Raw genomic sequence first — 27486 nt, forward strand, 5'->3', positions numbered from 1 at the left:
TGGATCACCTTTATTCGTGTGGTCTAGTTCAGTGAGCCAGAGATAGAGATTCATTAATGAAAAAAGAGAACCAATTATGTATATGACAGAGCCTGAGAGAACTATCATTATCCTACCTAGAAAAAAATATTCCCCTCAGCAGACGCTGATTTCCCTTATGCTGTCTCCCATTTATGTTTGGAAAGCTAAATCTGTGCTCTTTCTCAAATAGAGGAAAATCTTCATGCTGGTAGCTGAGTCTCTGTGGGTTCTTGATGATTATTATCTACTCCTCCAATGTGGTTAAAGATCCAGCTCTATTTTTAGAGGTAAGAAGAAGATTTGTATTTGCTTGAGGATTATGGTTTAAAGTGATCAATGAGCTCCTGTGTTTTATTGTGACAGGGTACTTTGCATGTGCATTTTTATCTGTGCTTTACCTGGGAAAACTGTTGTTGCACAGCCCTTTGCTTTTTTTATTCCCCCTTTTAATTGTGCATGTTTATAGGATTATTTTCTGGATAACCCTGTGCAGGAAGGTTTCTTGTATTCTAGGTGAAAGGCAGTGCCTTTTTATCACTGTGCTAAAGCTGAAAGTCAGTTTGAGCCCTTCTGCGTGCCACTTTTTATTTATGGTATCATTACAGTTTGTTTCAGAAGACCAAACCCTCGGCAAAGCATTCAGGATACTTATCTAGCAAACACTGTCACTTACCTACAGCTGGAGTCCAATCTGATGCCTTAAATTCTAGCCTCACATAAAGATAATACTTTTAATCAGAAAAGTGAGACAAGATATAAGAGCTTGCTTGCACTATCTGTCAGCAGGGAGCTGGAGTGAAATCAGGACAAAGTCTAAGCTGTTGTTTCCAAAGATGCCTGCTTTTTGAGCTGTGAAGGCTTATTAACAGCAGGGTGAGATAAATGGGTTATCGTGTGGAAGGGGCAGGGTGAGCCTATGCTGCGCTGGCTTGTGCTTGGCAGCTGCTGCACCAGTGCAGGGAACCCCTTTGGAAATGTCAGACAGCAGGTCCTCAGCTATGGGGAGGTGAGCAACATGCCCTTTGCTGCATGGCAAATCATTGCTAGGGGTGCAAGCTGCAGAAGCGTGGATGAGGTACAGATCCTATCTCTGGCTGTCCAGTTGGGGCTGCAGGTTTGCTATTGAAGAGGCTGGAGATGATGGGCCAGCAACACTGGTGGGTTTACCTACGTTCACTGCTGCAGGGAGAGTGGGTCAAATCATTTTGCCTCTTCTTGGAGGCCATCAACTACTTTCTATAGAAAGCCTCAGCAGAGTCTGGCCATAGTTGTCTAACACAGCCCACTGATTGCATTCTAGATGTAGCTAAAATTTCTAATGCGATATCCCTGGTTCACTTCCACTTCTTCTCTTCTATAAAGGATCAGATTAGAACAGACAGAAGTTCTAATTAAATTAGTGCAGGAGCTGATTTACTCAGATGAGAGTAAATTCCTGACTGGTGGAGATCAGGCTCTCTTGAGCTGTGATAATTTCTGCATGGAGAAGAAACGATTTTTCTTGAAAGTAAATAGCTGAATATTCAGCTGAAATATCTGAACTAGATGTAAATGCATAGTAATATTTATTAGCTCGATGAAATTCTACTGGAATAAAAAGTGTCATTATCATCACCCTATAACTGAATGCATAGAGAAGTGCTGTTCTTACAGCACTTAAAAACAGCACTTAAAAGCAGCAGTGCTGTGGGACAGGACAAAGGTAATTTAAGCAGTTACAGATCTAAATCAGAAAGATTTCATTGATCTTAAAGCTTAGTTGTAGCTTTCTATAAAGTATAAATATTAATTGGCTTTGAATAAAAGACAAAAGGCACGCTATTCTTAAAACCCAGCTTGGGTTTAGGTGTGTGAATCTACTACTGCAATTCTCACATAATGATTAAAATATATTTCTGAACCTCGCTGCCTTAATCTGCATGCTAGTTTTTAGTATTATGGAGAAATAATATAAGTACTTATGACCTCGTTGAAGACACTCAATTTTTAAAACCCTGTGCATTCAATGTTTATACACTACTCAGCTGCAAGGAACTGGAGTTCTTAGTCCAGCTAGAACACTGCTATGCACCTACAGCAACTACAAAATTCCTTCCATAAGGCAGTGCTAGGTCCAAATGAGACCTTCAAGCACTTTACATCAACTCTCAGAAACAGTATTTTGGGGAACATGCCCCTCTCACAGCAAGACTGGTAAAAGATGCCATCAGTTGAGCAGAAGGGAGCTGCACATAGAGCTGCTTAGAAGCACACCTTCTGATCAAAACATCAAGACACCATAGAGTCAAACCTGTCCTTGGGAGTATGCATGAGGCTAAGTTTGAACAGCAGTTATTTGGCTCCAGGTCTCCATCTGCATGAGAAGCAGAAATTGAAGTGTAGTTGTGAAGACAGTGAGCAAAATTCATAGCATGCCTGGATGCTCTCACTCGAGGGTTTTAAGTGGCTGTAGATCTCTAGTTTATGCCTCAGAGAATTAAATTATTGTGAATTAAAGACTCTGATGCACAAACTCAGGTGATTCATATGGGGAAGATTTCCTTCCTCTGTCTGGAGACTTCCAGCAGGGTCACAGCTTGACCTGCCTTCAGCCTCTCTGCAGCACTGCACTTATCACTCTGACTTATTAATTACTTGCACAATCAATTGTAGTTTGCATTAGCTCTTGAATCAATGAGCTGTGGCAATGGGAATTAGACCTTCCCAGTCCCTTGAGCTCTTGCTTTGATCATACAGATAAGCAGAGAGAGCATGCAGGTGGGACAGGCAGCATGCTCTATCACACCAGCTAAATGTTGCAGGACAGGACCCTGAAGCCATCTTAGTATCTTCTTGCAGATGTGCACTGCCTTGTGGATTGGCCTCAATGTGCCCCAGTATGCCCGCCCTCCTGGGGTGAATAAGAGGGGGAGCATGGCAGGGTTTCTTCAGCGTGGGATTCCCATAGCAATAGTCAAGGGCACAGGGCTGCCCTGAGATAACTTTTTTCGAATCATTAGTGAAACTAAACCCTATCCCTTTACTGCAAAGTCTTCCTGTCATGGAGAATCCAATTTACCTGTGATTAAGTATAAATGTTGTTTAAAACTGCACTGGTTTTCCAGTCTCATTTTTCCCAGCCTCAGGTTCTAGCCATCTGCTCTTTGATGTATTTGACTGCTAGATAAGAGCATGAATTCTGCTCAGGCTTTTTGAGCAGGTAGAATTTTTTAGAACCTAACCGAGTAACTCCTGCAACTTGATGGGATAGATATCTGAAGCATCTAAAATCAGTTGTTCTTAAATGTGTTATCATATTCCCTAATCATTCTCAGGGATACGTGTTGAATTTTTTCCTACCTTTTTAGAGTTTTTTTGAGCAACAGACACAGTATTTCCATTGCAGGTGGATAAGTTTCACGTGCAGAGAAAATCTAAGCTCCCTACTTCCATCCATACTCTTTAATTATGTACCTAATGATTACATTTGTCCAGGGCCACAGTGCTGTACCGAGAGCTCACACTGAACTGATTACCTGCAAATCTCTCCCGCTGAAGATAATGTTTGTTTACTTTAGACAGCCAAGGGAGGATTTATCCTGCTGCTACCTTGAAGTGCAAATACTCTGTCTTGGTGGTTGTGCAAAAACATGCAGGATGCCATTCTCCCCATATGAAGAGCTGGACTCTTCAGCCCACGTGGTACTTCACAAGGACTTGCTCATGTGAAGACTGGGAGGCTGTCTTCATGCGAGTATGCTGTGTCCCACAGTTTGTCTATGGATAGGAGAAAGAATTTAAATAGCCTGCCGGGTGCCAAGCTAACAGAGGGGGATACAGCACTGCATCTGGCACCTTTCTGGCATGATCTTTGTTATCAGGTCTAGCTGCACTTGTCAGATTGTCTCTGCAGACCAAAATTGAGAATAGTTGACACTATATCCCTGAGGGCTGCTCAGAGCTAGCCCCTGCAGCTCATCCCAAGGCTGTGCAGAACTACCTGAGGAATACCCACCAGTGAAAGCAAAATAGCTAACATGAAGCATGTATATTTCAGTATGAGCCCTGGATTAACAGTGCCTTGGGGAGGGTGGAGCTATCCATCAGGGTATCTGTATTAGAAAATGAATATTTGGTGTTCCAGGCCTCTGTTGGTGCTGCAAGTTGGAATCATGATAAAGTGGGTTGCCCATAGCCTGTGTTAGTGGAGTGAAAGTTGGATGCAATCCTTTACATCCTAGAGAAATGATATTACTTGTAGAATTGGAGGCATTTTATATATGCTACCACAGTGGATTGCACAACCTGTGGTCACCCAAACCAATGCTGTTAATAACTTTGATGTAATAGGTATATATCACTATGCTGTATGGACATACAGAAGAGCTTTCTTTGGAAGAGGAGGTTACCTCTGGACTTCAGTATTATGTGATATAGGTAAGGGAGGAAAGCACATCTAAGAAAAGCTTTGGATGTGATTCTCCCCAGCACCACTTCTAACTGAGAGAGGGAGTGTTTTACACCCCTAACGTGTTGGCATTGCAGAGCTGCATGTGTCAGCACACCAGAAGTAGCAGAGGAAGGCTGGAAGGTACATGAATTGACTTGGGTCTATGTCTCTTGCCCATCTCTGGGGAGTTACCTCCTAAAACGACCCAAAGGATTTAAAAATAGCATACAATTGATGGTGAATTAACAGACACTAACACAGTAAGTTGCACCAAGTCATGTTGCTTAAACTCAAGGTTACAGTCATGCAAAGAGCTAAGGCACTGAGGGGTTTAAAGAAGAGCAATTCTTTAATAGTCTTTTTAAGAACATGAGAAGCTTGGGCCATAAACAAGAGGAATTACACATTCCCATTTGTGAAAAGAAATTGGATATCATTAGTATTATTGAGAGCTGGTCGCAAGAGAAAGATAGCCAGAGTGCCCAAATCACGGCTCATAGCCTCTGCAGGAAAACTAAATTAAATAGCTAGTGTGTATATATTTTGGGTACCTGTAGCCTGGGAAGAGATCTCTGCAAGAAAGATGCTGTCCCCTAAAGTGATTTATCTAAGAGCCTCTTACATGCTGAAGTTCACAGACCTCCATACAGAAGGACTGGGAGGCAGTAGGTTACCGACAGTGTCCCCTTATAATTTAAGTGAGATAAGTAGAGGGAATAAGCAGTTGCTAAAACTGCTTTCCTTCGAATTTCTAAAAATGTTAGGTAGTTTTCTAAGAACAAACAAAAAATAGATATTATTAGGAAAAAACAGCGTTAGGTCTTGTTCTGTTACATAAGGCAACGATCGCTGAGCAAGAAAGTAAATAGCACTGATGAAATGTGAGTGCTAAACCCCAACTGCATTTGCTGATCCTAACTGGAAGACAGACGTGCTCAGCAATCTCTCTTACTTTCTCTCTGCTGTAAAAAGGGATAATTCTCAAAAGCCCAGCTGATAATGAGAAAAATTGAAACATCAGAGTACAGATGATAATAGAAAACTCTTCAAGAGAGGTTTATTAAATTTCAAGCCCCTGAAATTTGGTAATAAGGGAAATACAAGCTACAGACAGCTGCAGATTAGAAGTGGGATCAGCAATTATATGAGAAACTGGATATGTTTGCACATTCATGTTAACAGAAAGTAAACGGGAATGTGACGCTCTTAAAATTTGGAAAATAGATAAAAGAGGCTGAAGACAATGCTGAACAGTGTAAACCTCCCTGTTTTAGTAGAAGTCCAGGGAGGACCACAAGGATGATTAAGTGCCTGGAGCATCTCCTGGATGAGGAAAGGCTGAGTAACCTGGGTCTGTTCAGGCTGGGGAGAAAACTGAAGGGGGATCTGATAAATGTTTATAGATATCTAAAAGGAGGTAGGAGGTAAATGGATGAGGTCAGGCTCTGCTCAGTGGCGTGTAGCAATAGGACAAGGAGTAATGGCCTGAAATCTGAATATAGAAAGTTCCATGCAAACATGCAGAAGAACTTTTTTTACAGTAAGGGTGATGGAGCACTAGAACAGGGTTGCCTAGGGAGCTTATGGATTCTCCTATGGAGATATTCAAGGCCTGGGTGGATGCCTACCTGTGCAACCAATGGGAGAGTGTCCATTTCAGCAGGAGGTTGGACCCCTCCAATTCTGTAACTCCTCAAATGTATGAGGAACAGATAAGACCTTAGCCTTGACACATGGAAGGTCACAGTCAAGAATTACAAAATGATCAGTCTCTACACTAAAAAAAGTAGAATTCCTTCCATAACGGCACTGTTGGTAACTTAAAGATTTAGGTAAGGCAAACTTCTCAGAGAGTGATAAAATCCTTTATTAGACCTACTATCTCTGTGATCAGTGCTGTCAGTCTAATAAAAATAGCACCTATCCCCTGAAGTTTTGCCTCAGGACTGGTCAATGATGGTTTTTTCCTATGGTCAAAAATAAGCAGAATGATGGCTTTGTGTCTCAGCATGGTAACAAACACTTTGTCTTCTGTTCTTAATTAGGGAGGATGTTAAATAACTATTGAAGTTAAGCACTTTTAAATCTCGGGACTCTGGCGCCTGCATCCAGAAGTATGGAAAGGATTGCCTGAGGAGATGTATGACCTGCTTGCACTGATTTCTAACAAGTGTTAGAGCACTAGGGCCGAGGAATGCCAGAGCTAATATTGTGCCACTATTTGATAGGGTAAATTGAATGACCCAGCAAATTATAGACCAATTAATCTCCTGGCTCTCTGGAGGATAAATCACGTAAAAGGAAGGATCCATAGGTAAGGAATTAAAATAATAACCAAAGCGTTGCTGTAGATTTATGAAACATCACTTTGCTCTGTTTAATAATGTCAACGTCATATATTTTGATTTCTGCAAAACAATTGAAATCCGCCATCTTGATGAAAAGATTAGCAGTCTGCAAATACCATGGTGGGCCCTTCTAGGTGCTTTGTATAGCAATTAAGCTGCTAAATTACAGAATGCAACTGTGAATGGAAAATTGTGATTCAATAGAGGGTATGCTTGTTGCATTCAGTATTGTATTCAGCACTGGTTTAGAAGTTTAGCAACTACCAATTTGGTGATATTTAGCAATTGTTCTTTGCTATAATGAATGGAAATAAATACAATTCTGTAAAGCTTATGATAGTGGGGAAAGTGGTGGAGTGGTCAGTAATGTTGGAGGGAAGACTGCCGGGAGTGCGTAACAAATGACCAAGGGATGAAGCACAATGTGTCTCATTAACTGGCATGTAGCTTCCAGCACAATAAGGTTCAGATCTGCCATGTTATGTGTCTTGTTTATGCAATACTGAGAAGTGAGCTATTAACTGTATATGTCTACTTACATTTTGGAAATAGCCAGCCTTGTAACACAGCATGAAAAAAGGAGTAAGAACAGAGATTGGAAAGAGATTCAAAATGGACATAAATACATTAATGCATTTAAAAAGTAAAAACAATAATCACTCATGGAGGCATCTTATATAGGCTTCTGTTGGGGTCACTTCCTTTGCAGGAAACTTAGCTGCAGATGGTATTGAGTGACGTTTTTTGGCTGATCCGACGTGTTGCCTTCTATGGACTTTGAAGTATTGAAAGTCAGAGAAGTCATAGTGGGTTAAACAAGCAGTAGGTTCAGGCCAAAGAGGTGAGAAAGCTCAGGACACTGCAGGAAGGCTTGGGTCTAAGGGTGGTTGGGGGTGTCTGTACATTGAAGGACTGGGCTCTTCCATAAAGCAGCTCATTATATTGCTGTTTATGCTGATAGAATCGCATTACTTTTTTCTTCCTCCTGTACAGATTCTGAACAAATTTAGCTTTGCCTTTATGGGCAAGTGGTTCTTTCTTATGAACACAAACATTCAGCTTGGAAATCTCAAACCACCTTTACAATCTCCATCCCCACATTTAAAGTCTCTGGATGGCACAAGCTGCAGAACTCCTGTCTGGCTTTTATGAAATCAAACCCCGAGGCAAAACTCATAAAGCAACCAGATGGAAAAGAATGATTTTATTTTGAAGTGCTTTGTGTTTTACGTTGTATTAAAATATATTTTGCTCTAATCTATTCCTAGCTTGCAAACAGAATCTAAGAGGAGATAAATATGATGCAGATAGTGCAGTGACCCGATACATTTACCATTACCATATACTTGTAGAAGCCTAATGAAATAAGAATATTTTCAATTCCACGTGAATAAATATGTATTTTAATAACAGCTAATGCCATTTTGTAAAGGGAAGCACACTGGAAGGGTTCTTTAAGAGAAGATTAACTCGTTGCAAAGTCCTTTCCTAGAAAGTGACTGTAAAGAAATACAAACTTACAAAATACCATCCTTAACACGGGGAAGTCTCAGTTCCATTTTGTTCTTCCTCCCTTAGGAAAACTGAAAGGCATTATTAAGGCATATCAATCAATTGTGGTAGCACCTTTATTGCCTAATATTACCACCATGTACATACTGATAACTTCTCTACGTATTGTTTACATTGTATATCTTACCAGTCCCTGCTTTCTCTGTGTAAAATTTCTCATTAAAAAGTGCATGTCTTGAATAATGCATGTGCACAAAGCACTTGGGTGATCCTATGATACTGGCAGAGTCAGGGAGGAATAGAAAGAAAAGAGGGCCTCCTTTGCACAGTCATCATAACACTGTGATATTAGCCATAGTTGGTACTCCTCATTGACTTTGTCTTTAAATTGTGCAAGTTTCTTTTAGAAGGAAAATGCCATTTATTCGTGAAAGAAAAATATAAGTACAGATGTAACTAGATTTCTAAAACCCACGCTTCATCACAGATCTGTTGTCATTTTGGAGAGAGCTGAGTACTGTTTGGATCTTGGGTTTTACTTGACCTTGCCACTGACCATAGTGTCAAGGTCATAACTGCTGTCTCAGCATCTGCTTCCTTTGCCCCCAGTAGCACATGGTAGTAAATGCTTCCATAAGGGAAGGTAGGACTCTAAGGACAACTGAGGACATTTCCAGTATTACAAGAAGTGAGGTTTTAGCTGAAAAAAAGTTCCCGCATTTTCAAGCAACATACCATCAAAAGAAAAAGATATTCTTTTTTTCCTTGGTGTGCAGCTTTCATTTCCATTTATAAATAGTCCTGATAATGGTTATGGCATGAAGAAAAGTACAGAAGAAGAATGAAGAATGGAACTTGGACAATCCCCGTCTTCAGGCAATCAGTAGTAACAGTTGACTGAGTGCTATAGTGACTACTTCTGGCTTGGCTATACTTCTGAAACACTCAAATCATCTCACAGTGCACCTTTTTCTGGTTTGAAGTGAAAAGATGATGTAAATGGGACCAGAATTAGCCTGGTTTATCTCAGTACATGCAGTGTAGTCTGCATTAGCATTTTAGAGCACAGCCGGAATATGTTTTGATATCAATTTTCTTATCATTCCTCTTCACTGGAGTTTTTATTCCCCTCATGGAGTAGGCTTGGACCCCATGAACTTTTTGGAGCACGCTAAAGATGTGCACATAATTCACTCTGTCTGCTGGGTGTGTCTCTATGGATCTCCATTGGATGGGGTCCCAGGCACCCTGGCCTAGTATTAGATATGGAAGTTGTTGGCCCTTACTGCAGGCGGGGTTGGAGCTTGATAATCCTTGAGGTCCCTTCCAACCCAAGCCATTCTATGATTCTACGTATCCAGATTTGAAGTAAATAAATAGGAAGGGCTACCTGCATGGGTATTGTAAACCACACAAAATATTGTAGACCTCTGGTCTTCACATAGTCTTCTCTACTTGAAGACTCACTCTTTGAGAAAGCTGTGCTACTTGATAAGGTGAGCAGAGCCTCAGGTGTTCTCCATGACTGCATCAAGTGATTTCAAGGATCTGTGCCCATGTTTACCATCTGTGAGACAGAACTAATGCCTCTTTCTCTTATGAGACCATTGGAAATATTAGTGATTTGTGCTGTGCACTTATAACAGTGATGACAGCGTTTTTTTATTTTTTTTTTAAACCTTCCTTTTTTGTGGCTCCAGAAATTTCTCACCAATGGTAATTAGCAGCAAGCTGAGCAGAGGAAAAAAAGTGCTGACGATAAGTATGCTGAAAAAATATGGTTTTGAAGAACAAAAGTGAACTCAATGTTTGAATTTATTATTCATTCCTGAAATGCAAGATCCTTTTACCACACTTTGGCCTTAGTTTGAGATTGTGTGTTTTGTTTTTTTTTTCCTCTCTCTGTTGTGAAGCAAAGATGAATTATTTCTGCTTTTTATTTATTTATTTATGTATTTAATTGTATGACTGTGGCTTGAAGTAATTAAATTCAGTAACTCCCTTCTACCAGCAGCGAGAAATATTTTCCATCAAACTTAAAAGTCATGCAAAACTCACCTGGCTGCCAGTTCCTGACTGGCTCCAGCAGGGTTTGCTTTGAGATCTATTAGGCACTGGAAACCTTCAGCACAAATGGCAAATAATTTAGCTGCCCCTGGAAAACACAAAACCTCACTGATTTGTTTTGTGATCATTAGTAGGAGTCACATGGTGAGTATTCTGGATCTCCATTTGTCTGGAATAGGAGAAATAATCTCAGTGCTGGTCCCCACCACGTATTTTTTGTGTATCAGATTCTTTATTTCCTGGTGGTTATTTGCCAATGAGCTAAATGTAAAACACTACTTAGATCTGTAAACCAGAATTCCTCAACTTGCCTTTAGGAATGGACATGAGATTAATGAGAGGGACAATTAGCTGATGCAACCTGAGAGCCACATGCACCTGTTTCAATAAGGACAGATTGGCAAGTTCAGGTTCTAAAATAAAAGCAGTCATTTGATGTGTGACAATATTTAAAACACAGAAACAAGTCAGATTTTTCCTTTATACCTCCAACCAAGCAGATGATAGAGAAGAACAAGATTTTTCCAAATCGATCGGGCTCAGATTAGTCAGGGGGGTCAGTGCTGGCAGGAGCTGGCTGGCTCTCACTGCAGTGTGCCACTTTTAGTGATTTTATTCTCATTCTTGAGGCAGTAGAACAGCTGGGGAGCTGTGAGCTATCCCTGAGGGGAGTACAGTCCTCTGTCAGCCTGAGAAGTGCCATGTCCATAACCAATGGAGAACTGGATTGTTTTACCTGGATCTATACCAAGATTTAGGCAATGGGTTGTGTAGTTTTGTTCTGTTTTGGAGTTGGGCTTGACCCCGTGCTCTGACCACGTTGCTAGCGTTATCCTCCGTATATTCAGCTGATAAATCACATCTATCATGAAAGCTTCAGTGAAGAAGACATGAGGTAGGATGTCCTTTATTTTCAAGACTTTATTACTTTTACAAAATAAATGTCAAAGGAAGAAAGTGTTAAAGAGTAAAGCATATATGCTAGGAGCATATGAAAAAAAGCACGCTTTATTGTGCAGATTTTCCTTTGTTCATTATTTCATGAAACTGAGGCAGTCCTATTGGAATGAGTCTCTGATCTACTGTGGGAAAGGTAGAGAACTACATTCGTTTTGTTTTGCATTTCTCTGTTGTACAAAAAAAAAAATAAGTTCATTCCTCATGCGTGCTCAATAACTCTACTTCAGAGAAATAGGTACTTTCCAGGGCAAAGCTCCTGCTTACAATCTGCTTTTTCTAGAAATAACTCCAGCTCTCTAGGAGGCAGCCGGCCCATACGGAGCCCATTCTTCCTCGGAGACTGACTATTCCCTTCTGTGGTAATATCTGACTGTGGCTGGCAACCTGTTCATATTTTTTTCTTGCAGCCTTGTGATTCATTGTTGTAGGCTTGGTATATTTGGAATGCTCAATGGTACCTTCGCCTTCTGGATGTCAAAGCGCACTAAAGAATTGTGCAGTTTGCTTTGCAGTGTATCTGCCTTTTGGAACACGTTATTGCAGTTAATCTAGCACTGTGGTGGGTGTTTGGGGCTCATGCTGAGCAGGATGCTTGCATACGTCTCATCCGTGTGATTTCACACAAATATGGTAACCTTTCCAATAACAGCTCAAGAAACAGAATTTGTGGGTTTATTTTGTGAAGGTTTTGCTATTATTTTAATTTTCAGACCATTCTCAATTTTTTTTTTCAAAGCATCTCTTTTTACCATTATAATTCATAAACAGAAATGAATATTCTAGGCTAATGTATGACACCTAAATTTTGGATATTTTATTAGATAACAGTGCTACAGCTAATGATTTAGAGATGTTTTGCCTTTATTATTTTTTCGAAATTAAAAGTTATTTGTTCAATATAATCACCAGACAGTATCTGATATCTTTAAGTAAATCAAAAGTAGATCTTCATTGAGCACCGCTACTGCTACCCTTCTAAACTCCCTGCATTTAATGGGACATCAATTTTTGGCCAAAGCTATATGGAAAATGCTTTATTCTTGATCCTCCCCAAGGCAACTCTGAGGATGTTCTTCCCAAGAAGGATGTTAAGCTGTAGAGCATTTTGTAGGAGAAACTGAGAACCTCAGAGAATCAGCTCTCATACAGGAGTTGTTCCCTAAATACAGCAGAGCAAATTGGATTTTTATTGATATAATTTGTCCCATAAATGGAAAAACGTGGAAATGTGTGACAAAAATACTGGAAGTAGACTGTAAATTTTTAGCAACACACAAAGAGATCAATCCTGAAGTAAAAGAAGTGCATCTATTATAGGGCTGGAAACAAATTTATTTTTCTATTTTTTTTTTTCCCTAAGTGAAATACTTATTTGGGAAGAAGGAGAGAGAGCAACAAAGTGACAAAGAGAGCAGCAGTAGGTGATAGGAAAGATATCAAGATGAATGTCTGCCTTTTTGCTGCAAGCAAATCTTCTCTGCCAGACTCCTGTAAGGGTTCACTCGTGTGCAGCATTGTCTTAAACTTTTCACCTGGTATTAAATGTATCCTAACTCTTGTCAGCATCATCAGCACAGAGAGCAGAAATGAAATCTGAGGATCTTTCACATAGTATGGGAGAAACTACTACCTTGGTTGTGGTTGGTGATCTGGCCTGGACTGATTATAGTTCCTGTTTTCTGTGTGCCTTTCAGATGCTGCTGACATACCTCGTGGTCTTTGGCTCTTCTTAGCTCCCAGGAGACATTTGGCACCTTAGGGCTTTAACATCTCAGGTGAGATACATTTCCATCATGCTGAACTCTTATGGGTGTTTCTGTCATTGTTTCATGGGCAGCAGAAGAAATGGGGAACCACAAACCCCCATCCTCTCCTCTCCCCAGGGTGTTATGTCCCACAGGCAGGGAGAAGAAGAACAACACAAGCAAGGTCACCAACACAGGAGTGGAAGGATCTGGCCTTGTCTGTGTCCACCTGCCTGCATTTTTGTCGTGTTTTCTGAGATAACCTCTCTATGCTGTCCTTAAAGGAGGAGTGTTTCTCAGCACAGGCATGATGTAATGCTGCTTTTTATACTGCAGGAAGAGAAGGGGCTCTACAGTCTGCACTTCAATAACATCCGTGCTGTTAAATATCTCCCTCTGCAGCTGTGTGTGGGAGTGTTCTGCCATACCATTCTTGGAGGCACTCATTTTTCAGTCAGAGCAGCTCCAGGGAGGAGGGCTAACCACGGGGATGACCTTGGGCTGGGGAAGGAGCCAAAGGCAGCACTGTGCCTAAGGCAGTATGCCTGCTTCCTTGGGGCTGATCCAGGTGAAACCGCCTCCATTTATGGCTCTTCTGGGCTGAAAACTGCATCAGAAAGGAGCTTTATCCCTTGCACCCTGTGTCCACTTCTTTGGGGAGTTTTGGACTTTGCTGGAAGGATGAAGGAGGAGGGGGGTCCTTTCCATGTTGGTATGAGCGCGTGAGACGTGGGCTGGAAATCTCTTTTTTCCTCTGGGCAACAGGCAGGGCTCACAAGGCAGAATTTCCCCTGATGCTCGGCAACTTTAAACACTTTGATTGCTGTCACTGGCAAGTTTCCCATAGGTGAAGACACAGGTGGGCTGCCCATGCACCTTGATGATTCCAGGAATGCAGATATGCCCTTTGGAGTACTACTGCTTCACCTCTTCAGGGATCCCCATAGTAGGATTGTTCACCTCTGCTGTTCATGCAGAGATTGTCTCAAAAGCCTGATGCAGCCTTGGGGCATGCCCATCACTTGTACTCCAGCTGTCCTGGCCACAAGCTTTGTTGTATTCCCACTGGCAAAAAGTCTGGTTTTGAAAGTTTTCAGGCACTCATACTGCAGCCAGTTCCTGTTGCACAGGCTTCTCTGAGCCTCCAACAGGAAAAACTATTTTTTTTGCCTCAAAACAAGCCCAGAATTCATTAGTATTTGTATTGTTTTGCTAGTGTAAAATGACTGCCATGAATGCACATTGCAATGAATTCCTCTGAGATGAGGTGGCCTGAGCCTGCTCAGGGATGTTCAGGAGGTATACTGGTGAGTGAGTGCTCCTGGTGCAGAGGAAGAGGGAAACAGTTCCTTCAGCTTTGTCATAGCTACAGAAAGGGTTAACCAAGCTGTCCAGAAGAAAGTTTGTTGGGTGGGAGAAGGGAATACTTACTGCTGCTTTCGGAGCCTCTCCAAGAAGTGAATGTGGTGTCCATTCCTTGGAAGATGTATGGGCTGAGTCTAGAAAGCATAGCGATCAAGTTATAAATAATGCTGAAATGTATAACAGAAACTGCTACTGAACTGCAGCAGTAACTGATGCCACCACATTCATATTCTAAGCACTGGATACAGTAGGAATCCAGGACATCTGCTTACTATTTGAAGAGGAAAGGAAAGCTTCTGAATTATTGATACAGATGAGTTGAGATTGGTTTTTCTATGCAAATATAAATTAATGCAATTAAGGGAATAGCCAGGAAACCACAATGAAGGCTTACAAATACAAAAATAGCAGGTGGTCACAAAACACTGGTGCTGGGTGTGACAGGTGTCTTGCACAAGGCCACCCTTCCTCCTGCCCACCAAGCCTTGCTGACAGCTGCAGGAGGCAGCAGGGACAGTCAGGGCATGCAGGTGCTTTGTGGGGCATGGAGCACTGAGGGAGGTGTCTATCACTGCCTATCCAGCCTGACTTTATTATCAGAGACTGCCTAGCAGTGTTTTATGTTTGTTTTCTTTCCTGGGAGGGCTTTAAACGCAACAGGTCTTTGATGTGCTATTGTTCTTGTTAACTGATAAATGCCATCTGATGTCACGTAAGTAATGTGATGATCTGTTCTTAGAATTGCTAGCATCGCTCACTACCTTTCTCCTTCACAGCAGACCATCTCAAGCTATCTAAATCTGTCTCTTATGAAGGGTGAGTTCTTTGGCTGCAAAAGTTCACCCCCAGTCAGGACATGGATGTTTTCAGGCTTCTCCATCTGTGCCTTCTGATTTTCTCAAACAAATTGTCTCACCTTTCAGTTTCTTCCTTACTCTAAGAAACAGAACCCAATCCGAGTCCCCCAGACCTCTGTACAAGCTGTGTGTGTTTGAAGAACGTAACTCATTCCCATCCAAGAGCTGTGCTCCTTGTCTGTGCTTGCAGACACAGAACAGAAAAGGGAATGGGAAAGAAAACCACAGTGTTTGTGTGTGCTGGGCGAGTGGGGAGAGAAGCATGTGTGTAGAGGGGAGGGAAAGAACACTGCAACATTTCCTTTGATGAAGTCCTCTCTGAAGTAAATGAGAACTGTCAACATCCATTTCACAGTGATGTTCAGGATTACAAAGGATGTTTTGAAGGAAAAAAGACACAAAAAAATCAAAGGAAAAAATAGATATCCTTGGTTTTTAAATAGGGTTTTCTTGATTGCAGTATTTTTCTATTTCAGACATTACTCGCGACTCCACAACTGCTGTCTGCTCCAGGCAGGGACAAGTGCAGAGGCAAGAGAAAAGTGTAATAGCATCAGTTCAAAGAGATGCAAAAAGATAGGAAATGATACAAGCAGAAAAGCGCTCAACTTGCTGGACTCATGCCTGATTATCACTCAACGTGAGTAGTTGATACTGTTCAAGCAGCGCCATATTTCTATGTCTTGTTAGTTAATAAGTAGCACAAAGAACGCAGCCAAAGCACAAGCTGCTAAACATGTTTATTTCCCCAGCTTCCCTCTTGCTCCCTTGCTTATCATATCATATTTGCATCAAACCTGCTGGGAAATATTGCAGTCAAATGAAGGAGGCTCTGTGAGGTGTATGGGAGGGCAGACTATGCAGGATGCAGTCAGCCCTCTTCCAAGCTGCTCCTACCACCTCTTTTCTTTCCATGCCTGCACGGTCAGTGGGACAACATCTGCTCAATTCTTTCCTATGCTTTTCTCTGTAAATTACTCACACAGCATATGATCAAAAACAATTTTGCAAAACTACTGAGGACCTGATCTCATTTTGCTGTGTTTAACATGCTGCCTAGGGAAAGCATGCATTGCATATACAGTAAGTTTGTCAGGATGTACAGCTCTGAGGACTGAAGGAGTGGCTCAACTCTGTCTCTAGACACAGCTGTGTTTGCTGATATGGACTTCATTGCCAAGGTAGCAAAAAGGAATGGGACTTCAGCGTGACTGCTGCCACACGTGGCAGGGCTGCTTGTTTCAGACAGGCTTGTTGGTGTTTGGAGGGACTTTATAGCATCATAGAATCACAGAATGGCTTGGGTTGGAAGGGACCTCAAGGATCATCAAGCTTCGACCCCCTCGCCACAGGCAGGGCCACCAACCTCAATATCTAATACAAGACCAGGCTGCCCAGGGCCCCATCCAACCTGACCTTGAACACTTCCAGGGACGGGGCATCCACAACCTCTCTGGGCAGCCTGTTCAGCACATTACTACTCAAGTAGGGTTTGCTAATAGGTAAGGATATACTTCAAGGCAAGGCTGAATGTGGCTCTGGGCAGTCTGGTCTATGATACAAAGAAATCCTTTTTGCAGAAGCAATGATCAACCCAACTGCTTGGCTGCTGGGAGGACAGCAGCTTCTGTGGTCTTCAACCGCAGTCTGCAGAGGAGAGGGTGCTTGTTTGAAAAGGCTTAGACCTACAACACCATCCCTTCGCCGAGGCTTTCTTTCTGTTATTTTCCATGCGATTGGAGCAGAGAGGAGCCCAGGTGCTCCTGTGCCTCATTCCTGCGCCTCCTAGTCAAAATTACTTGCAAACAAATGTGTGATAGGAATGGCTAGGAGTGGTGGTGGAGGATGTGAGCAATTTTTCATAGACAAAAAGCAAACGTTACCTTCCTGATGTGCAATTTGCTGCAGTGCAGAGGGCTGGCACAGAACTTACACATCATGTCAGCTCAGCTTAAAGGTCATTTATTGTGGAAATGGCTCTTGTGCTGGTACTCTGAACAGGGATGAATATTAGTCTCAGTGCAGACCATTGCTTGCAGGACACCCAGATTAGAAAAATTAGACATTGTGTTTTTATGAGCCTCTTCAGTGCAATTCTTTTCACTGCCTCATAAGAATTATTTGTGTAGTCTTATTTTAAGTGAGAGAAATTTCATTTTCCCCATCTCCGCCTCCCTCCTTCCTCAATATCACTTCTTCATTTTGCTGACATTCTAAAAGGGAAAAAGCCTTTGAAATCCTCCCAGGACTCTCTCCTCTTACTGCAGTCATCTTCTTGCTGCAGAGCACAGGACATGGAAGATTTTGTCCCAGTGCCATCTTGGTTTCTGGGTGCAGCCTTGAGATTAAGACAATTGTTCTGCTCCTGATATATGACAAAAGCTCTATTGAGTGCTTTGACATATCTTTTTTTCCCTAATGCTGTCTGTCTGTCCCATTTTTTTGTTTTTCTCGCTCTGCCAGTGGCAAGCCTCCAGCTTCACCTACCAGAAGCTGTGCTATTCTTGTGGTCTTTTGGGTTATGAGCAGAAACCTCATAGAAGATAAGAAGAGAGATTCTGGGGACATCCTTTGCATAAATATTACATAATATAGGGTAGATCATCATTTTATCTCATGGTAAAGCATAACCCATTCCCTCAAACAGCTTATTGAGACTAAAGGAGTGATAAAGTTTTGTCTTCAAAAGAGGTGTCCGCATCCCTGAGTGCTTTACCTAAGTATTACTGGTTATTTAGGGTTCTCTGAAGATCTCTGCCTACTTATATAAGTATGTAGTTATATAGGAATTGCCTACACACAATGGTTAACTAGAGCTTTGCAAGATTTAGGAAAGTGTAGAGGCTGCAGTAATACTATGAACAGAGGAAGCATATGTTGTGCAAAAAGCCTCAGCTCACTCACAGCCTGAAGTATCATCACCAGTGCCTACTAGGCAAGAGGATACCAGGTAGAGCACTGATATTGTCTGCCACCCAGTGAAAACATGCTATGGGTTCTTTAATTACAAAGAAAATAACTAAGTATCCAATTAAGCTATGACTTACATGGGAACCTTGGCAGAAGAAAGACAAGATATTTCTCAATGAATTAGTCCTAAAGAGAAAGCTAGCCAAGGGATTCCTGGAAAGTGATTTTCAAGAAATAAAGATAGACCTATCTGGTTGCCTAGTTAGTTACATGACTAACTGTTAGCCCTTTAGTTTGTGGTCAGAGGTGTGTACTAATTTCACACAAGATGTTCCACAGTGCTAGACGAAGGCAGTGCTGACAGCATGAGATCTGGGACACAACTTAGCAATGGTGAAAACTGCCCTGTGATACCATGTGATGCATGCACCAGGGATATCCAAAGGAAAAAATGTTTCACCGACAGCAACAAGTAGAGCTCTGCCAAATTGTAAGTACTTAATTTACAATTTGGCAGCCCTTCTGTTGCTCTTTGAAGTCTTTGAGTAATGATGAGGCTTTGAACACAGGTTGCCTGCTTTCTCCCCAGTTTCACTTAACTTTTGAATGACTTTTCCCCTGGATAAAAGCAGGTCTCTTCTGCTTGCATGGCTGAACACTGTAGCAAGACTAGGACCTACAGTCAGGGCAGTCAAAAATTTCTGAAGAGACAAGAGTGATGACCCTTGTCTAATTGGCATAGGCGCACAAGCGACAGTGGAACCAAGTCCAAAAACACTGCTCAGCTGGCGCCTTCAGGAATTGCATGCTGAAGCACCTGCACTGAAGCTGAGTGGTAGCTGTGATGGTGCTGAATGGAAGAACATTCTGTAGACAGAGCATTTCCAAGAGGTAAACAACACTTTTATGTGAAAAAAAATAAAATACCAATGCCTTGGATTTTTTTTTTTTTTTTAAGTGACTAATGAGTGTTGTAACTCCAGTGTAAACACATGAAAAGATAATGCTGTCCCTGGAAGGAAGGAAAATTGATGCTAAAAGTGGTGGTGTGAGCGAAGCAGTTTTTGAAGGGAGAGAATGTGTAGTCCTGGTGAAAGGCAGTGTTGGGTAATAGGAGAAACTGGAGTCGTTGGATATAAAACAAATCTTGGTTAAGTCAATATGGCAAAAAATGCAGTGCCATGGAGATATGGCCTCAATACCTGTGGGAAAGACATCTAGCTCAACTGAATTTTTGCCAGGTCTAGGCAAGTTGGCTCTGCTGAGGAACATAGGATGCTAGTGCAGGTAATGTAAATACTCTTTTTAGTCCCTGTGCCAACTTGAAATTTTGGTACTGTATTATGCAAGAGGACATACGTAGAGACAGCAAAGTAGGGTGAATCCTGTTTTAGTGCCAATTTTGGTCCAGGAAATTTAAAAAAGAGAAAGAAAAAAGAAAGGCTTTGGGCCTTCCTTGAAGTGATGTCAGGCAGTGTTGGAGGAATGTGGAGGCCCATTGAAAGCTGCCCTAGTTTGGCTTTACTTTTCTAATTTTTGATGGCCCCCACTTTCTCTGACTTTTCACTAGGAAATGCCTCCTGCTGCCAAGGCATCTGTGGCATGAGGGAAAGAAAACTCTGAATCACCTGTGTAAAAAATCAGTTTTTTTCCAACAAAGTCCAGGGAATCTGCAGCAGGCAGGGAGGGGAATCTGTGTCTCACCCTGATTTATTGATGTCGGCTGCCTCAAACAGAGACTCCTTCAAAGCAGAACATTTGAAACTTGGCCAAGGGTTAGTTATCCTCACAGCAATCACTCAAAAAATAGCTAAAATAGCAAAGAGAAACTGGAAAGCAACATAAAAAGACAAGTTCACTCTGTACGGAGTGAACAATGAGCAGACTTTTGAACTTCTCGCTGCTGATTTCTGAAGCAATACTTCTGAGGAGCAGGTATTCTGCTAATAGAGGATGGCAGGTAAAGCAGAGCATTGCTGGGCACAGACAGCATGAACCACTTATCCTGGGAAGAACCAAGATGGGGAAAAGCTGAGGTAGATGTTCAGGGCTGCATGCCTGCCCATACAGCTTGGGCAAGAAAAGAATTGGGCAAGCTAAAAGAATCAGACCAGAACTCACAAGAAGTACACTGAATTGCAGTGCAAAGGAGACTGGTAATGGTGCTGTCTGTAGCTTGTATGGCACCTAATGCAACTGCTCTCCTTTTCAGAGTCAGCATATACAAAATATTTATATTGTATATTACATTTCTGTGGCAAACTCCATGATACCTAGTGTCCAGGGATGTGCCATCTTCCTCTGAGCACTGAGTGACTCGTGATCTTTACATAAAGCCTGAGCCTGGGTTGTGGCTGCGTTGTGTGCTGTTTGATAGGAGTTTGACCTGATCTGTAGAGGGTCTGCTGAGGTGACCGGAAAAGCATGTGTAAGTCAGAATTCCAGAAATACGGTGCTACTATGAGCTAAGTGCTAGAAATTGTAGTTAGGATATGGTGATTGTTATTTTCTTCTTTATGTAATAACACATCTCTAATTATAACCACAAGCTGTGACCACCCCTCACTCTACCAAGGAAACCTAATGAATCTCTGTAGTGGCCAACCCCTGACTGGAACTTCATTTTAAATTTCTCTCTCCATAAGATTTTCCCATGTGCATTCCTATTGTTTGTTGCTTAGGAGCTGCATTCATCCAGAATGGCCCCATTAGTGCAGAATTTTAGCACTGGATCTTAAGAAGACTCAACAAAAAAGTCTATCTTGCTCTGTCCTGCACTTCAGTCTTTCACTCACCCACAAATTCAGTACATTCCGATCTTTGCACTGTTCTCCTTGTGTCCTTGTTAATTTTTATGGCTCTTTTTTTCGTGTGGATACATTTGTCTGCTGGCGTTGAGGTTGAGGTAGCAAAGATTCAGGTGACATATGGCAAAAGACATATGAGACAGAGAAATAATTACAAATTTTAGTTACAGTAAAGCTAAGTGAAGCATTCATCTGTTGTATTAGACTTGGAAGCACATTTGTCTCACCCAGCATTATTTCTCTTGGAAAACTGATGCTTTACAAAAGGTTTTCAATGGATGACAGAAGAGAGGGAGTTCTCTGCATTTTTAAATGCTTGAAATCCATTCCTGAGTACTTTCATCCCTAATTAAAGGTCACCTACTGGTTTCAGAACAACTGTTAATGAAGAGTTTAATTATCCAGATGACAGCTGTAAAATCCTGCTCCTGTGCATGAATATTTTAAAGAAACAAGGCCCAAATTTTCAAATATGTGTCTGCAGCTAACTTTGACTAAAAGCTCACTCTGAAGAAGAGTTTGCATGCAATTCACGTTTGCAATATGTAATGGGAGATTACACGTGCTCAAATTAAGAATGCAAACATGTGAGGAGGTTTGCCTTTAGTTACCTGACCGTTTGAACTGGATGCACCTTCCTTTTCTGTTCTGTCTTTCCAGGAGGAGGAGGGGTAGTCAGATTATTCCCCAAGGATAAATCATTTTGCATTATTAACTCTTCTCAACAACAAAGCTGCATAAATTAAATGTAAGATTATCTGCTGTGTCCTCAGTGGAATGATTAGGAGGGAATCTACAGAAAAGAAATGTGGTCAGATGATTTGCAGGCTTGCTAAATAGGATGCAGAGCCTCATCCTGCATTCCTAACAAGCTCAAATGTAGACCTGCCTTCTAATGAGCAAACCCTGGTTGGCATATCTGTGCAACCCCCAGAGCAAATGCTGTAAAGAAAATGGCTCACAGTTCATTTTCTCTACTGAGTCAGATTTTTGCTTTTATTGATGCTTTTGACTAGCTGCTCCCATTACTTTTACCCGTGGTGGCAATGTTCATGCTGTGACCTTTAGCCTATCGAGGTAGTGACCCCATTTCTCACTACCCATCACAACTCCAGACATGTGCTTCCTGGGGAGGTCAGGGAGGGGCTCCTCTCGAGGTACATGCCTGAAGGAGAGATGCTTCTATCAGGCAGATGAAGTTCATGGTGTCCCCAAAGGCAGCAAATTCACTTTCAGCACAATCTATGTCATCTTGACAGTGGCACTAGGAGAGCAAAGGCAGACATACTTCTATAACTGGGCATTTTCTAGCGTTGGTGGAGACTGAAATACAAGGGTCATGTAAGGCAAATTTGCACTAGCAGTGTGGCATCTGGGACTGCTTTCAGATTCCATGAAATGTAAATCTAGTTAAAACAGAGAAGAAAAAAAAAGTTTAATAGAAAAGATATGTTCATATAGTTTTTTTGTATTCTCTGAAATACTCTCTCCACCCTTGAGTTGGTCTACTTGCCATTTTGGGCCCTGTGCTCAGCTCAGTCCATTCAAACCAGTTAAATGTTATCCTGGTGCTTGTAATGAGTTCACGCTCAGCTCGTGTTCCAAGTGGTCTCCAGCATACCACTGTCCTTCTGTTTGTTCAACACTTGCATTCCTTTTTTATCTTTCTCTGTGTGAGTCTATGTGTTACTGGAGGTTGATGGGGCTGGGAGAGATGACCAGGTCTTAGCCTTGCTTAGTGATCTATCTACTTACACAGTGCAGTGACACAAGCTGTGTCACACCCAGGAATTCTGGATGACAGCCCAAAGCAGCAGCTCTTTCTGAGTGGATTATGCCATCCCAAATCCTTGAAGGGTAGAGAGGAAAACCAGAAGACATTACAATATTGTCAGTTGTCAGATGGTTTGTGGAGCAAGCTGGCAGTGGGCTTCAAGTTAGAATAACTTACAAGGCTTTCCTTTGTGCCAGAGAAAACAAAGACTGTTTCCTTGCTACTCATGGCTCATCTCTTGCGCGCTGAACAGAAGACTGAACTTATAGTTGACTGGCACTTGTAGTACCAGTGTCAGAGATTCCAAGCCTTGGTTGTTAGAAGGGGAAACAGATGATTGTCTCATCCGAGAAGAGTAATTTCTATATATTGAATAGTTTAAATATATATATATTAAATAATTAAAACTTAAGTTCTATCAATAGTTTGTGTCTTACAACATAGGAAATGAGAACTAATGGAAAAGATTTGTTAAAAGAAGGACATGTGAGTGCTGCAAAGATACGTATTTAACAAGTTTCAGACATACATATCTTTCTGTGCTTCCTTAACTCTCTGAGAGACTGCAGGTTTTTTCATTGTGGAGACTTTCATCAGGCAAGTCTCATTCATAGGTCACAGTGACCCAATTGTGGAGGCTGTGCTGCATAAATGGAACTCTCCAGATAAGCAGTAACGTTAATTGCTTACTTCATCAGCATATCTCTGACCGTACAGTTGTTCTCAAGGCACTTTGTTTTGATATTGGTTTTATTAAAATGGATTTCAGAATGGAAAATGCAAAATAGTTTAAAGATTACACACATAAAACACATTGTTCAGTGGTGAGAAGAAACCAACAGGCTTTTTGGGCATTGCAGGCATGAATAAAATACATATTGCATTTTTTTTCTTACACTGCTTTTTCAATTAAAAAAAAAAAAAACAAACAAAAAAAGAAACAGCCACAAACAGCTACCTTGAAAGCAGCTATAACAGGACCAGTGTCCCATGAAGGGGATGGTACAGACCTGCAATGCCTCTTACAGTCTTGAAGAGTACTCATTGCCTCACCTTGCTGTACTCAAGGGATCCAGCCCTGCAAAAGAGATTTTAACCCAACTTTATTAAATCAAATTGAGAAATGATTATTATGAGGGATTCCTTCTGCTCTTTTTCTTCCTCTCTTGTCTTAGAAACAAAACTTAAGCTAAACAAAACTGTTAGAAATTCATATGAAATCTGATTCTTTGGGCCCACCTGTCTCAATCAACACAGTCGTAGGAGGGCATTAAACTGGGCTTCTGTCTCCTGTAATCTCAGAAGATACGGTTAATGAAAAAAGCTATTTATTTGTCATTCTTCCAACACGTTTCACAGGCAACAAAAATAATTCCACTTTTTTTTTCTTTCCCTTTTGACCACGTATAAACATTACTTCATTCTCAGTAAGCAGCTGACATCTTTCTAGGCTGAGGGCAATCTCTGCCTGTATAGTAGGAGATATGCATTTATAAGCTCATTTATTTCCGGACACAATTCTACAAGGACACTTTGACATATACTGCAGCTTCGTTCTTTGTCCTTCAAGAAGTAATGAAGATGATGTGTCATCTCTGATGATGAACAAAAAAGCAAAGTGGAAATAGAAATGTTTTCTCATAAAAAATAAGTTTGCATGCTACGTCGAAGTCATTATTCAAATAGTTGAAAGTGATTATCACACTGCTTCAGACACAAATTCATGCAAGCATTTCAGTTCAAGTGATTCAGAGGAACCAGTGAATAAATAGTCCCATCACTGTTTTTTGATGTGGTAGGGTAATGGCCATTTCTTGTGTGGAAATTATGAGCAGATGAGGAAGTCTCTGTTCTGTAAATCTGGGCTTGCATTTCACAGCAACCAAACTTGCTCAACAGAATGAAGAAATCCCTGCGAAAAGTCTTTGTGAAAATGGCATAGAGGAAAGGGTTAGCACAGGAATTAATAGGGTAAAACAAAACCAGAAGGATCTTAGATTTGGAGACCGTGATGAGGGGAACCCTGAGTGAAGCTGATATTGCAAAAAAAGATATTGGTGCCATGCAGAGGAAGTCTGTGAAGATCAATATAGCCATGCGCTTGGCAATTTTGGTGTCACTGTTTGAAGAGATAACATTGGGGTTTCTCACAGTAAAGTAGATGCAGATGTAGCAGATGCAGATGATCACAAAAGCGAGTACATTCAACACTAAAAGAAATATAACATAAGCCTGAGAAAACGGTGTTTCTATATGCATGGGCAAACAGATGCTGACTTTCATGTAGCTGCTGATGCCAAATATGGGAAGAAGTGCCACCGTGAAAGCAAACATCCAGCCAAAAATCATTATGATCACAGCATGCCGAAGTCGAACCTTGCGGTCGAGTTGCATGGCATAGGTAATGGTATGCCACCTTTCCAGAGTTATCACAGTCAGCGTGTAGACTGAGAGTTCACTTGCAAAAACAGTAAAAAATCCTGCAGCATTGCATCCTGCCCCAGTTTGCCAGTCTATGGCATAGTTGTAATACTGGCTTTTGGTCTGGATATCTACTGATGCAATAAACAACAGATAGATACCTATGCAGAGATCTGCAAATGCAAGATTGCACATTAGAAAGCGAGGTACAGTGAGTTTGTATTGACTGCTTATTAAAATAATGAGGACAGTGGTGTTCCCAGTGATAGCTAAAATGTTGATAAACCATATCAGAACTCTCAGAACGTTGTATCCCATGATATCTTCACAGGGATTGAAGGCATCAGGTTTGGGTGAGCAAGCCACATTAATGACTTCGTTGCACAAGCCATAGTCGAATTCGTTTTCTGCAGGGCCAAAACGTGTGCCATAATGGGAAATATAATCTTCAGCTGCAGATCGTTTGTGTTTCTTTTTGCCAGTCTGCTCATCAAGGTCTTGCTTAGCCTGAGATATGCTACATATTGGGTATAATTCTGTGCTGAAATTATTAAAAAAAAAAAAAAAAAAAAAAGCAGTTATAAACTAAGAGACACAGCGTGAGGCTCACAACAAACATATCACAAACATCAGCAGTTCTGTTCTTCTGGTTAGCTGATTATAAAGGTTTGCCTGGAACTTGAAAGCAATAGACTGATAGGTCCCTACTAATACAACATTACTGTAAATTAATTTTAAAACATATGGGAATGAAATCCTGATATTTGCCTTACTAACAATATTTTGATGCAGTTATTCACCTGGACAGAGTAAGAAGCCTCCCTTATTTCAACTCAATTTCTCACATAACCTGTCATTGAGAAGGTGATTCTGCATGGGGAAAACACATGATGATGAAGTCCTACATAACACTGGACTCTGAAGAATCAATTCAGTGTTGCCCATAAGGAAAGGAGTCTGTATAACCAGAATCACTCCCTTGTTCATCAGTATTACTCTTGAATTTCCTTTTTCCCGAAGTTTTTGGCAGTCAGTGTGTCATACTCAATATCAGAATTCCTTCAGGGCACAGAGCATCTGCAGTGTGTGCTGTTCATTGTAAGTATCTAATATCATATTTGTCACTGGCCATTAAAGCAAATAAATAGCATGAATCAAGCAGGGTTTTCAGATAATCTCTGAAAGACAGATCACAGATAAAAACAGTAGACTAGGCAGAATATTTTGCTTCAACCACACTTTTTCAAGGAAAGTGAAGCGAAAAGAAGGACTGAAGGGAAGCCTTCACTTCCACAACCAACATTGTTAGAATCGTTTGAGTTTTTTTTCATGTTTTTAGAATTTTCAGTAGGAGAAAAATGGAGAAGTTTCAAGAAAAAAAATTCTTTGAATGTCTTTTTTTTTTTTTTTTTTTTTTTTTTTTGGTTACTTTGTGTTTGGCTTTATTTTCTAGAGGATTAATTTTAAACCCTTCTCCATGCATAGACCAAGGGAAGAAACAAATGTTTTACAAATGTTTTATCTGAAAAGATCGGATCCATCAAGGTAAGAAATATAAAAAAATATGTTAGCAAGAAATAAAGGCCTTAAATAACTGTTTCTCCTAGAACATCAAAGTTTTGCTGTTCCAGAAACTTACATCCATAGGTTTGCACAAAGGTGGATCAAATTTAATTTGAATAATCAAATAAAACAGTTGACAGTGTGTTGAAAGCCAACAGAGCAGTTCTGCTCTGCCTACTTTCACTTACTGGTAGACAGCAAATTTGGTGTCTGTTTTCCAGCACGGGACCACAGCTTAACTCCCATTTTGGCTTTCTATTTAAGCTGGTTTGAAATGGTTAAACAATGAGCAGTAGGTTAAAAGCTAGAATTCTCTTTGGTAATCTAATTTTACCCTTTGACTTAGTGCACTTATTCCATCTTCAAAAGAATCGAGTTTCAAAGGAAGAAAGAAAAACTAACGCAAGTCCAGCACCAGAAGGCGAGAAGCGTTTCCTATGAGGTTCTGCTGTTATTAATATTTTTTATCTTGCCTGTCAACTGAGGCAGAAAGCCGATTTCCTGGGAGGTCAAATATGCACTGTGGAGGTCACAGCTGCAATAGCAAGGCATTACTTTCTGTTCCCCTGTGTTCTATTTGTGTAAGGATGAGTGAGGGGCCCAGCGTGTTGATCGATATATTAACGGTTCTCTAGCTGAAAGAGACTGTATGCTTCTGAGGAGAAATAATGGGGGAGAAAGTCATTCAGTTTTGAGTGTAACAAGCA

The 27486-nt window shown here is 41.1% G+C and overlaps 1 protein-coding gene and 1 long non-coding RNA gene across 6 annotated transcripts in view; one reads left to right on the top strand and one right to left on the bottom strand.

Annotated features, from left to right (window-relative positions):
• Nucleotides 1–222: 222 nt before the first annotated feature.
• LOC116216294 (uncharacterized) overlaps nt 223–27486 on the top strand; it is a 32232-nt gene continuing 4968 nt past the window's right edge. Inside the window, exons 1-3 of the long non-coding RNA XR_014881857.1 lie at nt 223–308; nt 13032–13112; nt 15781–15944. This is a non-coding gene — a long non-coding RNA (uncharacterized LOC116216294). The remainder of the gene's footprint in view (nt 309–13031; nt 13113–15780; nt 15945–27486) is intronic.
• The window catches only part of FSHR (follicle stimulating hormone receptor), a 76275-nt gene continuing 72316 nt past the window's right edge, over nt 23528–27486 (bottom strand). For all 5 annotated transcript variants that reach the window (XM_085218882.1, XM_085218881.1, XM_010706604.4 and 2 more), the window contains one exon: nt 23528–25757. In XM_085218882.1, the coding sequence (XP_085075008.1) occupies nt 24530–25757 (1228 nt within the window). In that variant the 3' untranslated portion in view covers nt 23528–24529. The remainder of the gene's footprint in view (nt 25758–27486) is intronic.

Source organism: Meleagris gallopavo, chromosome 2, assembly GCF_905368555.1.
Source record: "Meleagris gallopavo chromosome 2, MGAL_WU_HG_1.1, whole genome shotgun sequence".
Taxonomy (NCBI): domain Eukaryota; kingdom Metazoa; phylum Chordata; class Aves; order Galliformes; family Phasianidae; genus Meleagris; species Meleagris gallopavo.